General features: G+C 37.5%; 1 protein-coding gene across 7 annotated transcripts in view; it reads right to left on the bottom strand.

Moving 5' to 3' along the window:
- The window catches only part of SHTN1 (shootin 1), a 101,624-nt gene that overhangs the window by 28,194 nt on the left and 56,753 nt on the right, over positions 1-16,677 (bottom strand). For all 7 annotated transcript variants that reach the window (XM_036828442.1, XM_036828438.1, XM_036828439.1 and 4 more), the window contains 4 exons: positions 15,071-15,224; positions 13,165-13,264; positions 8,633-8,715; positions 1,548-1,657 (listed from right to left, as the gene is read on the bottom strand). In XM_036828442.1, the coding sequence (XP_036684337.1) occupies positions 1,548-1,657; positions 8,633-8,715; positions 13,165-13,264; positions 15,071-15,224 (447 nt within the window). The remainder of the gene's footprint in view (positions 1-1,547; positions 1,658-8,632; positions 8,716-13,164; positions 13,265-15,070; positions 15,225-16,677) is intronic.

Genomic DNA, 16,677 nt, shown 5'->3' with positions numbered 1-16,677 from the left:
AAGAAAAAGGACAAAGTGATATACCGAAAATGAAAGTACATACAGAACACTGATCGCTTACGATTTAAGAAGTTTTCAAAATTTTTCTTTCTAAACTAATTTTGTTTCTTTTACGACACTGCGTTTTTCTCTAGTAATAATTTGGTTTTGCTATTCTTTCCAAACTAGTTGTGACATGAAAGCCATAAAAATGTATTCTTTTCTAAGGTTCTACTTAGACCCTACATTTTAAAGTGGTTTCACATTTTACTCCATTTGACCCTAACAATAACCGTGTGAGCCAGAGAGGGTATTTTATGGAGAAGAAGCCCGGGAAGCTGGGTGATAGTGCAGGGACCCGACTCCAACAACAGTGCTCTTCACTCACTCACCAGACACTGGCACTGAAAGAGCTGCGCCCAACTATCTACACGCTCAGCTTCTCGTCCAGTTCTACATTCTGCCCATTTGCTTTCAGAGCTCTAACACAAGACTGAATTACTCTCCACAGCTGGCCGAAGCTTCCATTTCACTAGATGTGAATCTTCTCTTGGAGTGGAATGCTCGTTCCCTCTTCCCAACCCCCTTTCCCTGGACAGCCCACACCACGGCCCTTCCTGCCTTGTCCAGTTATCTTGTCTGCCTGTGACAAAGTGGCAACTTTAAAAGCCCAGCAGAATTTCTAGTGAACAGTCATGACACTCAGGGACACTGAAGTAGCTGAAGAAGGGCATCCTTGAGAGTAAGAAAGGACCATAAAGTTTGGTTTAAAAGAAGAGGAAGAAGAAAGAGAACCAATCTGCTGATACCTTATTAGAGTGAGGAAAGAAAAAACATTTTTCAAGAAAAATGTCAAAAACTCTACTATTGAGTCTATTTAAATGGGACAGATATACAAGGGGAAGGGAGAAGTTCTGAACTAGACGCTAGGTACTTCCACAGATCCTGGAGCTCACTGTGGTCTAGCTTAGAAGACAGCTGATGATACAGATACACAAGTTTCTCCTTGAAGTGACCTGGAATAGGTCTGTGAAATTAATGGAAACAATCTTGTAAACCTCACTATTTTTCAAAAGTTGTCTTAGGTCTGCTACGGTATATGATGTGATCCCCACACTCCAATTCCCCTCCCCCACGCACTAAAACAAGCCTTGGGAAGGCAAGGATCTTTGTGTCTTGTTTACTGCTTTATTCCTAGTGCCTAAAACAGTACCTGGCACATAGTAGATACGCAATAAATACTTGTTGCATTATACACAAGAACCAGGAATTGACGAAAATAAAGGGCATGCTAATTGTTACTTGCTTGGTATAACAGTTCATATCAATGTCCCTCTCAAGGAGATGGCAGCACCCTGCAACCACAGGACTTACTTTCTGTAGTGACCTAGGTTTCCTATGGGTCAGAGTCCTTCTGAAAAGTGCTTATAGGAAGCAAAGGCTTTTACGACACATTAGCCTTAACCTAAGATTTGACAGTCAATTCTGATGTAGCTTTCATCAGATTCCAAAATTTTACATTAAAAAAAAGAAACATCAGGGGAAAAAAGCATTTAGTCATTCCATACCTTTGCCTTGGGTCTAGCTGTCTGATTAACTGGTCTGAGATGAACTCCCTTTTTAATTCTGTCCATCATCTCTTCAACTGCTTGCCTCTTCAGGTCTGTGACTTCTTCAGCTATTCAAAGAACACACACATAAATCATCTTATGTTACAAGAAAACTACTTCCTATTTCTGGTGACTTAGAAAGACTGCACTATGTAATTAACCACAGTCATTTTTCAGACAGTCACAAAACACCAATAATTTACTAAGGTTAACAGCTCCCAGGTAGCAAGAGTTTTTTAATAAAAATCTTTTAATAAGAGATTTGCTTTGAGAAATAAGAGTTATAAAATTTAAGGTCTAATTTGTAGCTTGGAAATCAATATTAGCTCATCTATGTTAAAGTACATTTTGTTCCATGTGTCAGCATAATAATAGACCTGAATTTCTCCAGGTCTTTAAAAACCTAATTTTGTACCTAACTCCAAATAATCATTCACTTTTGTCTCAAAGATGTTTTTGTAACTTATAGTACAACCTATGTCAAAGAAATCCAACCAAAGCAGGAATAACTATCAAAAAGCCCATTTGAAAATAAAAGATCAAAGAGATCTTTTTACCTGTTGGAAGAAATCCACAGTCAAAAGATGAGCAGCAAATAGATAAAATCCATTTTTAAATTGCCATCTTTTGTTTAGGAATCACATGGGAAGGAAACATTTAAGCAAACCTTTTTCAAGTCTTTTAAAATTGTCAATGTTAAAAGAAAACATACATACAGAAATGACTGCAGTTAAGTAATTAAATTTGATAAAAAATTTCAACTGTCTATTGTTTAATCTTTACACTCTTTGGCTGCAAAAACAATAAAGCTGTTGAAATATGTATCAACTAGATGAATGCCAACTGAGGTGAGCTGAGACCTGTTGGTCAGAAGAGTGAAATTTGTCTCTTGCACAACAGCTTGACCAAAAGCACCAAATCATTCTGGAACATTTATCACCATTAATGCAGCTCTAGATCTTGTGTTTACCTCCAGCTAACTCACTGTATCCAATACATTAAAGCGTAAATATCTCATAAAGATCCTCCAACTAGCATCTTTAACGGACTCCACATCGTGGGGCAGGCATATGGTAGGCACTCAGCAAGCATCTACCTACTGACTGACTTGTTAAAGTTCGAGCTTTAAATGGCTATCAATAGTTTTACTATTTGAGCAGAAATAATTAAACCTCAAAAGGATGGCTTCTAAATGGAGGCAATCACAACTATATCCCCCAGCTAATTCACAGTCGTGTCAGGCTTTGCGCTAGGGAGGCCAAAATTATGGCTTCTTTTACTGCTATATGGCAGACTTCACTCTAACCCTGGGTAGCTTCTTATACATGCCGAGGGGAGCAACTTAGAGAATCCAGAAGGTTCCTTCCATTATCCTCCACTCTGCAACATCACAGTGATGGGATCACTGCTATATTCATCATATAACCTAGGTTTTCTGGTACAGTCCTGATTTCAAATAGTGTTGTCATCCTCAGAAGCCACTGAAATGCTGGGAATTCAAATTTCTCAATATCCAAACAGCATTTTTCAGTTCCAGAAGTCAAAAGAGTATCTTTTGTGAAGCAACATGGGAGACATGGCACCAAGGTCAGAACTCATCCACCAGTAAACGAAAAGACAACAAAACTGTGGGTTGATCAACTATGTGCCCTTAAGCAGTATTTTCTAAGGCAGCCTCTGCTGATGGCTCACAAACATCAACAAGGGGACAGACAAGAAAATTACTATGAACAGAGATTCATTCATTCATTCATTCACCGACTCACTTATTCAATATCTGAACACCTATTATGCACTACATGGTACTTTTGCTGACCGTTTTCAAAATCAGAGGAAATAAGACCCAGATCTGTCATTCAAGCACCTGGTATGGGTATGGAATTTATTCCTGGGAATTTAAAAAAATCTTCAAAACACATTTGATTTTCAGAAAGGCTGCCATTTTGAGTAAGACTTGGGAAGAGCTGCATGGCAACAGGAACACCGCCTACAAACAGATTAGCACTCTGTAAGGAACGACTAAAACTCAATTAAATGCACAAAACAAAAACTAATTAAGGCAGACAGATGGAGAATTATGGTCAACACCATTCAAGTCTGCTGCAGCATCTAACATAACAGGAATTTAAAGTAGTTTCTTATTTTTGCTTGCCAGAATCATAGTGATAATTCAGAGAAGTGCCACTATCTGTACTGTGTACAGATTATAAACCAGGCTCACAAAATTTGCTCAGTCTTTTTCAAACGTAAAGGCTTAATTGGTCTTAAGGAAAAGAAATCACTCTTATCAGATTCCCTACTCAGGCACAACACAAGGGCAATGGCTAGGTTAGCTACACAAGCTTTCTCTCTCACCCACCCTGTTTTTGAACTAGCAAAATGCAAGCTATACGAACTTCTGAACTATTAAGCAGTTCTAATAAATCTGCAAGAATCACCTACAGAGAGCTCATGGTATGTTTTGTAATTCTTTTCTGCAATCACGCAGTTGGTAATTGTCTCACAAAAGCATGTAATCAGGGGGACAATAGAAATATGCAGGATACTGGAGATTAAGGAAAAGGGACAAATGAAGACAAGGGGTCTAATGTTATTGAACTGCCACAGGAAAATAAAATCAAATGTTCTTTGAGTTAGTGCTTCCAGGTCAGTCTTGGATCAGAAAGCTACATGTAATTAATTGAGGCTTAAATTTTAAGACCCACTTGAAAAATAAGTTAGTTCCTCAAAAAAAAAAAAAAAAAAAAAACCCACAGACAAAACCATCACCTTATTGCTCAATAAAACCTTTTGTTATTACCTAGAGAAAACTAAAATGAATTTTTAAATGCCACAGGTTTACTTTTCTCTTTCAATAACATTTTTAAAAAGGCATTAAAAAAAAACCTTATGGCACCGTGATGCACAAAATTTCTAAAGAACATATTATGGTTGAATAAGTTTGGATTTGACCTACAGTCATAAAGTTAGGAAAATTTCCTTAACTACAATGATCACAAGAGCCTGCTGAATGAGGACTTCTGCCCTTCAGGGTGGTTGGTACCATGCCTTTTTTTTTTTTTTAGGTAACATTTTGAATATTTTCTATGTTATGGGCACTACTCTAAATGCTTTACATGTTGTGAGACTCATAATTCTCAAAACAACTCTATGAAATAGGAACTATTATTCCCATTCTACAGATTAGCAAACTGAGGTAAGAAAATATCAACAAATTAATGACCTAAATATATGATAAACAGCAGGCATACCTCTCAAATCTCAGAACTTGTCCAATAAATGCATTCTTATCAAAAGTAGGGTTATTAACTGCAAAGTATGTAGTGATTTCTTGTGTTTAGATCTTAAAACTACTTCTAAAATATTTCAAAGACCTTCCCTACAATCAAGCTTTTTTTTTCTTTTCTTCTTTCTTTTTTTTTAAATTTTATTTATTTATTTAGTTAGTTATGGCTGTGTTGGGTCTTCGTTTCTATGCGAGGGCTTTCTCCAGTTGCGGCAAGTGGGGGCCACTCTTCATCGCGGTGCGCGGGCCTCTCACTATCGCGGCCTCTCTTGTTGCGCAGCACAGGCTCCAGTCGCGCAGGCTCAGCAGTTGTGGCTCACGGGCCTAGTTGCTCCACGGCATGTGGGATCTTCCCAGACCAGGGCTCAAACCCGTGTCCCCTGCATTGGCAGGCAGATTCTCAACCACTGAGCCACCAGGGAAGCCCCCAATCAAGCTTTTTAAGAGTCACAACCCAGCAATAAAAGTTTCTCCATTCATAAGCTCTGAAAAACATACCAACTGTATAGCAAAAGCCACCATACGATGCTAACGTAAGAAAACACTGTGATAGTGGGACTGGTTCCTATGTTATAAATGCAAACTCCAAAGTGTCTCAGAAGACCCCAGTACCGATGCTCTACATTCATTCATCATGCCTTTAATCACTGTTGATCCATTCGACAACTATTTTTTAGTGTGAATGATTAACAAAACACTATAAACTACCTTGCCAGACAGAGCAAAGTATGGCTATGGTACCTATCATTTACGGCAGTATGATTTTAGGGTGGCCCCAGTTTAAAAATCTCCTGAGCAACCTCTGTGTCTGTAACTACTTAGATTCCCAAAGTAACAATTCAGTAGCTCAAGGATGAGGGGGAAAATGCTGCCACATTTCATGAATTGTAAATGAAATATCATTTTCATAAGGAAAACTGCATGGTTTCTAATACTGGGAGTTAAGAAGTTCTAGAACACATCTTTTTAAATTTAAGGGTGCTGTTAAGGTTGATAAGCTAATCATGTAATTTACTGAGAAGGGGAATTTATTTTATTCTGACTGCCTTCCTGACCCTCTAAGACTTAACCAATTTTCCCAAAACAAGATCGAAACAAACAAAATTTTAATCTTAATTACAGTGTCAGGGAAGGCTTACAGCCAGTAACCCAAGAGCAGGGCTGCCCTGCAAATCACCAAAGGCAGGACTTCTAAATCCTGCAATGCCTTGGCAAAGCAGAATTTGCCTTTTAGCTGCATTACAAGGGGCTGTAGGAGGCAGGGGCAGAAAGTCAGTTCATACAGATGATAAAATCAAACAGCTTTCGTGTGTAATGGTGCTGCAAGGTTCTTGCTAAGAAGAAAAGACCAAGTCTAAACTTTGATTCATTCAATATGCGTGAAAGCTGTGGGAGGCTGCAGAGAGAAGTAAACCCTCACAGAGCCTGCAATCTGTTCGGGGGAGAGGGGGAGAGATGTGGAAATAACCCCAACACCAGAGCAGAGGCTGGGGGGCGGGACATTAAATCCTCACAGTAACAAAATTTGAAGTAAACTGCTATAGCAACACACAGTAATGAGCCATTCATTCTGGATTATTAATACTCATAAATAAAGGAAGAGGAGGAAGAGCCTGGGAACACACCAGACAATATGCTGAAACCTGAATGGGAGACATGGAACTAGAACAGTACCTTGCTAGAGGAAGGGCAGGAGGGCAATTCTGGAATGAGGAAAGACAGGAACAAATGCACAGGAGGCTTAGACGTTAAGGGGCCAGCCATAAGGTGAGACAGATGTAATGAGAAATGAGGCTAGAGTAAAGGCAGAGAACCATCTCTAAGCAGACAGGGTATGAGATTCTATTCTGAGGCAGGGAGAAGCACAGAAATGGGATAAGATGTAGGACAACATAATGAGACCTGGCGTCTGAGAACACGGCACTGCAGAGGTATGAAAATGGCTGGGGCGGGGCAAGGAGACCCAGAGGCAGGAAAAGGGGGCCAAGAAGTTTGCACCCATCTGGGCTTGAACCAGGCTAACCTACCATGCTCCAGAAGTAAAACAGGTTGAACAAACATTGCTGAGTTTAATTTGGGTTCTACGGTCCTCAGGCATAAAGGCCCAAGATCTGGGGCCAGCATTTCAAGCTTCTGCTCTCAGTGTGGGCCCACATCAAACTGCCCACAGCTCTGTGCACTGACTCTGCACCTACCCACCCGGGGCCTCTGCTCAGCAGGAAACCTCCTCTCTCTCCATCCCCATCTCTTCCTATTATCCTCAGCTTCTCCCTCTCCAAAGAATCACAGGGTCCTATGAATTTTACCTCCCTAAACAGCTCCTGAATTTATCCATTTCTTTCTCTCTCTACGGCTACCACCCGCATCTCAGCCCCATCAACATTCACCTGAATGAGTGCAACAGTCTTCCCTCATCCAGTCTCATTCCTGTACAGTCTGTTCTCTGTTCTCTCCCTGCAGCCAGTGTAATTTTTTACAAAGGACAAATCTCATCATGTTACACTCCTACTTAAACTTCTACTGCCCTTAGGATAAATATCAAAATCTTGACCACCGCCTCTAGAATCTGGCTCCTGCCTACCTAGTAGACTTCCTCTCTTGCACCCCATGTTCTAGTAATATCAACTTTCTTTCAGTTTCCTAATATGCTAAGCTCCTTCCCCACTCTGGACCTCTGAATTGTTGCCCCTCCATGTGATCTATTTTACCATATATATTATACCCTGACCTTCTAAATCCACAACTACTCAGCTTACACATCACGTGCTGACACCAGTAGTCCACCTCCATCATCTCTTAGATCAGTACTGATAATCACTCCTCCACAGTACTGATCAAAAAAAGTACTTAAATAATTATATATTGCACTGGTAATTACGTGTTTACTTCCTGTCTGCCCCACTCAAATGGGACTTTATGTCTTGTATCTCCAGTACAAAGCACTGGAGAGAACAAAGAAAGTGCTTGACAAAGTCTCAATTCATTGTTATCAACTCTAAAAAGCCTTTCCCCAGGACTTCCCTGGTGGCGCAGTGGTTAAGAGCCCGCCTGCCAGTGCAGGGTTCACGGGTTCGATCCCTCGTCCGGGAAGATCCCATATGCCGAGGAGCAACTAAGCCCATGCGCCACAACTGCTGGGCCTGTGCTCTAGAGCCCAGGAGCCGCAATTACTGAGCCCACGTGCTGCAACTACTGAGCCCACGTGCCACAACTACTGAAGACCACGCACCTAGAGCCCGTGCTTCGCAACAGAAGTCATTGCGATGAGAAGCTTGCGTACCACAACGAAGAGTAGCCCCCGCTCGCCGCAACTAGAGAAAGCCCGCGCACAGCAACGAAGACCCAACACAGCCAAAAATTAATTAATTAATTTTAAAAAATAAACATAAGGAGTGGTGATTGTACAGTACAGAAAATATAGCCTATATATATATATATATTTTTTAAAGACCTTTCCCCAAATCCTCATTTGGAATTACTCCCTCTCTTTCTTTTACACCCCAAAGTACCTCACCCCTTAATGAAAACACATTTCCCAGCATCCCTCACATTACAGTGATATGTGTGAATGTTCACCTGCTCTAGACAGTAAGCTACATGACGACAATGACTGTTCTTTGGTTCATTCTTATAGCTGTTAAGTTCACATTTCTCCCCAACAATCTGTTCATAGTCAAAGAGCTAACAAGTATGTCTACTGTTGAAAAATTGTACACTATCAACAAAAAGTTAACCAAAGGGGTGGGGTGAGAATTACCTGTTTCTGGTTGAGCTGCTTTTTCTTTCTTAGCACCACTGCCACTGGGGTGGGATCGCTTCCGGATCATGGACATGAGGGATCTTTAGGAGAAAGAAAAAGATCGACAGGATTAGTGGATGCCTTATGATCCAAGAAATAAAATGTATAGATTCTAAATAATCAGTAAAAATCCAACTCTTCTCTAAGTGCATGAATATATAACTAGAATTTAAGTAGCCTACTTTCTACTTTAATAAACTGTTAAATTTTTAAGAAAGAGAAAGATGTCTCATCCCTTTACTGTGTAAAAACCAAACTAGTTACTGGAAGAAGGGGGCTGCTAACATTATTACTAATTTTATGCAGAGACATCTGCAAAGTAAAACAGATACAGAAAACCTTTCAATATCCATATTTAAAATTCAGAAACAGCTATCTATGTAATACATTTCAGAGGGAAGGACAAAAGAATTAGGGGATGTTTTGGTAAATATCTATTTGCGAAATATGGGCATAAAAACATCTGAATCTGCACAACATAGACCAGATACTTCAGGGATAACATATATTCAGACCACTGTCTCTCTGGTCCATGTTTTAAAAATCTGTGTAAAATCCAAATCATGATAAATTTGACATGAAAATTTAAAACCTCCATACATTAAAAGACATCATAAAGAATAAAAAGAAACTCTACAAATCAATGAGAAAAAGCACACACCCAACAGAAAAAAGGACAAAACCAAGAAACCCCATAAAAAAGGATGTCCAAATTTCCAACACACATACAAACAGGTGCTTGACTTCTTTAGTTATTAGGAAAACACAAATAAAAGCCACACTGAGGTTTTACTAAACACTCATCAAATAGGCAAGAAATTTTAAGTCTGATAATATCAAGTGTTGGTAGGTTTGTGGAGTAACAGGAATTCTCAAACTGAAGATGTATAAATTGATAGTACCACTTTAGAAAACTGTTCAGCATGAAGATAGACATATCCTATGAGCCAGTGATTCAACTTCTATATATCTTACAGAAATACAAGCACTTGTGCACCAGGAAGCATGTACAGGAATGTTCATGTAGAATATCCATAACTTCCCTGAACTGGGAATGACTCAAATGTCTATCAGTATTACAATGGATAAATACATTTTGGGACATTCATAAAGTGGGTTATGTATCAATGAATATGAATGAACTCTGGCTACATAAAATAATATGGATGAATCTTACAAAATAATATAAAGTGAAAAGAAAAAGACACAAAGGAATACACTACAATTCCAATTATATAAAGTTATAAACAGACCGTATATGTATTTACAGTAGTTTAGGGATAGGTATATAGGCAAAAAAAACCTTTTTCTTTAAGAAAAGGATAAAAGGATAGGACTTGAGGGTACTAGCATTGTTCTATTTCTTGATTTTGATGGTGATTACGTGGATACTCATTTTATATTATTTTAAACTGTACATAAGTTTGTGTACACTTCTACATATATATTATCACCCCCACCAAAAAAAAAAAACAACTTAAAAAAAATGAATCAAGTACTCTGAAATTCTTTCAACTACATTATAAATGTCCTCAGTGTGGTAAACTAGATTTGACAAAATACAGTCCTGAGGAAGACAAACTGGGAAGAGAGGCATAATGCTGCCTCCAGAAAAAGGGGCAACTGGATACACAGTACTATTTGCTCTGAGGACAGAACAACTTGATGTTCCTTAACCACTATCATTTTTAGATTTTTTTTTTTACTTCTTACTTCTATCTTTGGTTATATTATTAATCCCCTCCCTAATTGCCTTTTCTTAAAATTCTCACACACACTGAACAATCTCCCACAAAGCACAGCAAAAAGAAAGTGCTACATCCTACTCTACCCTGTGAAGTTTCCAGGACTTACCAACTGGGAAACAATCAGTCACTGAGCTTTTAACTTCATCTAGTTAGTCTTCTTTGGGCTCACAGTGGCCCAAAATGTAATTAAATTACTTTTATAAAACTTCTAATTTGCACAGAACTTCAAAAAAAGTACATTTTAATCCATAAGGTGAGGGAATTAAATGATGCAAACTTTATTTTTTCCATTCTGTCAACTGAAGACAGGAATATTCAATGTCTACTTGTTAACATTCCATAGAAGGGTGGGGTTTGAGGAGGGCTCTCACTAATCAGAGGCCTCTCCTCATTCTGTAATGACCCCGTCTCTGGTTCTGAGGGGAAGTTTTGAGAATGTGTATTATTGTACATAAAGATTACAAAGCAAGAAGTTATTTGTACTGCTCAGAACAGTTGTATGTATTTACATAAATGAACTAAGAATATATGTCCAACACTGCAAACCACCAAAGTAGATAAGAGAAAGTGCTAGCTTTAAATGTTCTGAAGTATAAGTTGAAGACTGATATGGTGTCCACAGGAAAATCATCTGTAATATTAAAAAGAACTGTCAAGATGTTGCTTAGACTAAAGAGAAAATATCAATAGATAGTGTGAGTTTCACAGGACAGATGAAAAGACCAGGACAAGACATCTGGGACCAATCATCCAAACCTCTGGCTAAAACTGCCCCAGGTGGAAAATATTCACCTTGAAATTCTTCAAGTGTTCTTCACACCCACTGTGACGGTTAATTTATGAGTCAACTTGACTGGGTCATGGGGTACTCAGATAAATGGTCAAACATTATTCTGGGTATTTCTGTGAGGGTTCTGGATGAGATTAACATTTAAACTGGTAGCCTGAGTGACTGTCCTCCCTAATGTGGGATGGGCCTCACTCAATCAGTTGAAGGCCTGAATATAACAAAAGGTGACCCTCCCCCAAGTAAGAGAAAATTCCTCCTGCCTGACTGCCTTGAAACTAGGACATCTGCTCTGTCCTGCTTTTGACTCAAACTGAAACACTGCCTCTTCCTGGCCTGTTGACCTTCAGACTGAAACAATGCCACAGGCTCTCCTTGGTCTCCAGCTTGCGGACTCACCCTGCAGATCCTGGGACTTGTCAGCCCCCATAGTCATGTGAACCAATTCTTGAGAATACATTCTCTTTTTATGTATATGATGTGTATGTACACATGTACACACACACACACACACACACGTCCACGCACACACACGCACGCACACACACATCCTATTGGTTCTGTCTCTCTGGAGAACCCTGACTAATACACTAATATACCCTACCCTTTCCCCATGAGCCACACCTGGCCAGGACCTGTCCTTTCACTCCATTACTACAAAATGACCAAGATATGCCTTTTTCCTCTCTTAACTCTCTCCCATCTGTCCTCTAAGTCAAATGAGCAGGAAGAGGAGGGGAAAGCAATAAAGCCACTTAAAGAAGCCACAGGCTCTAGTCTTTTTCTTCCACTACCACTTCTATCCATGATCTACATCGGGGTAAAACAAACAGCTCAGGAACAAAGTTGGAAAACCTTGATTAGTGGATTGAAAGTCCATTGAAACTCAATACAAATGCAAATATATTTTTTTGACAAGAAAGTACTCCTTACCAAAAAATAAAAATCTCTTTCTACTGAGAAATTATATCTTATACTACTTAAATTCATCTTAAAATAAAAATCATTCATGTTATTCAATGAAAATTTTCTTTAACGGGCCTTATAAGAGTTCATGCTTTAGATATACATAGTCTGCTGAGTCCTACTTTCATTTCTCAGTGTGACTGTAGGATGCTTTTTGAGAAAATATTCTATTTAGGTTATACTTTACTTTTAATTCTAAGGGCTCTCAAGGTTTCAGAGACTAAAAATTAAAGGCCAACAGCAAGATTATAATCGTTTTTTAATAGTTCTCCCTCCTCACAGACAGAAGAGACCTTTCTTATCAAGCTCAAAATTCTAGACCTTAGAAAAAGATCAAAGTGATGAATTTCCTATTTTAAATGTCAAATTCAGAATATCTCCTACAGATTTAGCTACCCAGGAGAGAAAGAACTTTAAATACCTGAAATTCTTTCAATTGACTCTTGGATCGATCACGTGTAAAAATTATTTTGCCTTAACTACTTCAGTGGCTTAAAGTAGATCGGTTGGGTTTTTGTTAGTTCAGTACTTTTATTTTTTAAATAACTGAACAAAGCATAGCTTTTCAAATTCAAGTTAGTGAGAGAAAAACATGAAAACATTCTGGAGAAGCTCAGAATTCCTTGATCTTCCAGTTAAAGGAAATCCTAATGATACGGACTGAAGTTTTAAAACTGAAGTATCAAAAAAATTTTTTTACATGTCTAGCTCCTTGGTTTGGAACATCCACATGAAATATAAACATCTACAACAGAAGAACACTGTAGGCCACAAGATGTCTTTATATGTTACCAGAAAGGAATGATACACTGGCCTTCAGAAAATTCTCTGAAACACCTGCTGATATCTTTCATACTTTTTACCACCATGCCCCTCAAAATGATGCATCTAAGCCCATATTGCTTAAAAAGGATACCAAAAGCATAAACTTCAGTTTCTCTGACAAGGACTAACATTTGATGCAGAGCAGTCTTCCTGGACGTGCTTACCGGATAGGATTTGGAGGGGGAGGAGGAAGCGGTGGTGGAGGAGGAGGTGGGGGAGGTACCGAATTCTCAGACTGGTTCACCCGTTTCTGGAGTTCATCAACTGCACAGAGAGCAAGCATTCAGAAAAGAGCTGAAATAAGCAACTTAACACCTTATATACGTGTAAAGGAAAAAACAACCACTCTCAAAATCAAGTTCTTTTATTAAGGCAAAGTTAGAAATTTCAGTATGAAACTGCAGAACCCTTTAAACTTATCATCAGTAAGAGAGGCCTTATATAGGTTACAAAAAAAAATTACCATCTTTTTGCTATACACACAAACTATGGAAAAGAAAAAAAAAATTAAGACAATGGCTGGATGGGTGGGAAGTAAGGATTGAGAGTAGGCTGAAGAAATATTTGTTAACAATAGAATTTACTACTCAAACACTAAGAAATTGTTAATACTTGACTTTTAAAGTATACAGACCAAGAATTAATTTTAAAGATGACATTTAGTAATGAATTTTAACAGCATACTTTCCTCCTCCACTTAATCTCCTTCAAAAACTGCAAATCCTAGAGTTCTTGATTTTAACCAGACTCAGACTCTCAAGTGTCTAACTCAGAAACTTTTTGCTCTTTTGAAGAGCATTCTGGAAATATAATTTATTCATTCAATTCATTCAAGCCATTAATGAAACAAGTACTTACTAAGCTCCAACAATGTGAAAGAGCCTATGCTCAGTGCTGTTCATGACACAGTTCCTGACTTCAAGAAACTCAATTTGAATTTATACCACAGATGTGAATGCCTCTAATTGGACTCTGATGGGCTAAAGGTACTGCACTCAGGAACAGCTCTCCCTCTACGCAGCCATTCTACTTTCCACGACTGACTACCTTAATGATTTGTGCATTTGTTTTTACCGTCAACACTTAAATAAGCAGTGGGGGCCAGGCTCCCTGACACCAAGAATCCTCTAGCTATTTCATATGCATGTGTCTGTTTCTCTAAAGGGAGTTTGAGACCCTCATGGACAAAAGGCATGGTTTCTTTTCTTCTACATTTTTTATAGCACCCTAGGGTACTGCGTATGGCTGGGTACACACACAGCAGACAATAACTAAAAAGAATGGACTACTCCTTAATTTTAGATCAATTTAAAAAAATAAATTGTAATTCACTTTCACTGTGGATTAGAAAGCATTGAATATTTTTTAAAGGAAAAAAGCCTACTTGATTTTTCTGTACAGATTTCAAAATTCTAGTATAAAATTAACCAAAAATATCTGAAGTGAATATTGAAGCTGTTATAAAGGGAACAACCTGCCCCCTTAAATTACCTACTTTCCAACAGAAACTTATTACTTATCCCTGTGTAGTAATCCAACTCACACATTCTTGTTAAGCCTTCTAGAACTGAATGAATAAATCGTTTAAGTATCTCCTGGTGTTTTAAAAGTTTTTCCATTTAATATATATATTGTTGCCCAGTTTATTGTTAGGTGTGATACTGAAAGTATTATTTCATGTGCATAATTAGACATCGAAGATGAAGGTAGTATAAACTTAAAAAGTCTGATTCTTTTTAAAAATGCACCCTAAAATGAATAAAATAAGTATTTAATGAACACTCATCTCTGAAGCCCTGAGAAATGCTGAAGTTTTGGTCTTCCCACATTAATGATATCTCCGTCTCTTAATTCTGTATGTGATGCTCATAAAGGCTGTGAGTCCAAAACAGAAGTCTAAATATTTGTGAATCATTTGATTACAGCGACCGTTCTAATGAATTACAATAGTCAGAAATGAAGAAATTTAAAACAAATCTTGGTATTTTTCTATAGCATTCAGTAAACGTACTGGTCATGAGAGATTCACATAGTAATAATAAGACATAAAAGGCTACTCAGTGCTTTTACCGGAATGCTTTAAATTTCTAGCTTTCTCCTCAGAATTCTGATATTTCAATTCCAATTCTTTTTTATCTTCTTCTAGAAGCTCCAGTTGCTGTTTGAGGTTGTGCATCTCTTTGCGGAGAGTTTCATTTTGTAGCTGCTCTTCTAATTTTTTGACCTATAAGTTATAAACAGACTTTTATGTGGTGACAGTTTTTCCTTTGTCAAGGAAAATAAGGGGAAAAATAAATGTTTCCCTTTTACTTTGCACTTCATAGCAAAGAGATTACAATTCATCTTAAAAACCACACAAATCCTGGGATACAGATAATACTTAAGATCACTATCAGCAATGTGATTCAATATAAATTTATTGAAGACTATATCCCAGATAATTTAATTTTTAAATGTGAGTAGAAAAAGTAAAATATTCATTTAATTTAAGTAAAAAATTCATTTAAAACAGATTAACACTTTTGTGCCCATTTTCAAAAGAAAAACTCAGGTAATATTAAAAATTTGGTGGGACAATTTGGTAACAAATACCAAAAACCTTAAAAAAAAAAAATAAGGAAGAAAAGGTCCTTGATTCAGTAATACTACTTTTAGAATTTGTGAAATAGTAAGACAAGTGTTCAAATACATTAACTAGAATGTTCTTTATAACAGGGAAAACTTGGAAACAACCTAAATGTCCGCCAACATTACTGATTTAATAAATTATAGTTATGTTCATTAAATGAAATACTATGCAACCATTTAAAAATCACATAACCTCACTATACACTGACATGGAAATATACATTACCAAATGAAAAAAATCAGGTTATAGAACCATATGCTTGGCATGATTCCATTTAAGCTATATTCATAAAACTACACATTTACATAAAGTTTGGATATGCACCAAAATATGGGATTTTTAACGAATCTTAATTTTCTGCTTTAGCTTTTTCTATATTTAAAAAATCTGTTTTATTACAATCATAAAAACAACACAGTTGTGTTTTAAAGATTGCTAAATCTGCAAGGGAACTTATAGACAGGTAAGAAATATTTTCAACCACATACATGAAAGATTATCCAGAATAATTGTATAGTATAGTATAATAAGTTTAGAAGTACTGACTGCTATAAGTTCATTTATAACTTTTACCTAATCTTCAGTACCTTTCCCCGTACCCCAACAAGGTACATACACAACAATTTAGTCCCATCCTCAATACAATTTACTAGGTTCTTGCAAGCATTATTTACTAAATGAGTTAACTACAGCAGTAGAACTTTTCAGAACCAAAATTTCTAGCATAAGCTAAATAAAAATAAACCTTCTTTCATTCTCTTCATTTGAAAAGGTAATTCCTGCATATAGGGACAAAAAAAATTATTTCCCTCCCATCCTATTCCCCAGGCCTCTTTCCCAGGGGCAAGCACAGTTACCACATATTCATCTAGAGGTTCTCTACGTATACGCCAACATTTCTTATGGAAGAAAAAAAAAATTAACTCTACCTCACAACCAACTTGGTAAAAACTCCAGGAACTTCCAAGGATTAAATGTCAATAATGTTGCTTAAAGAGACTTCGACAGGTGATAACAAATGGCAGCTAACAGCCTTTCCTTCACAAAC

This window comes from Balaenoptera musculus, chromosome 16 (assembly GCF_009873245.2).
Source record: "Balaenoptera musculus isolate JJ_BM4_2016_0621 chromosome 16, mBalMus1.pri.v3, whole genome shotgun sequence".
NCBI lineage: Eukaryota > Metazoa > Chordata > Mammalia > Artiodactyla > Balaenopteridae > Balaenoptera > Balaenoptera musculus.
This window is presented reverse-complemented; position numbering and strand designations above follow the sequence as displayed.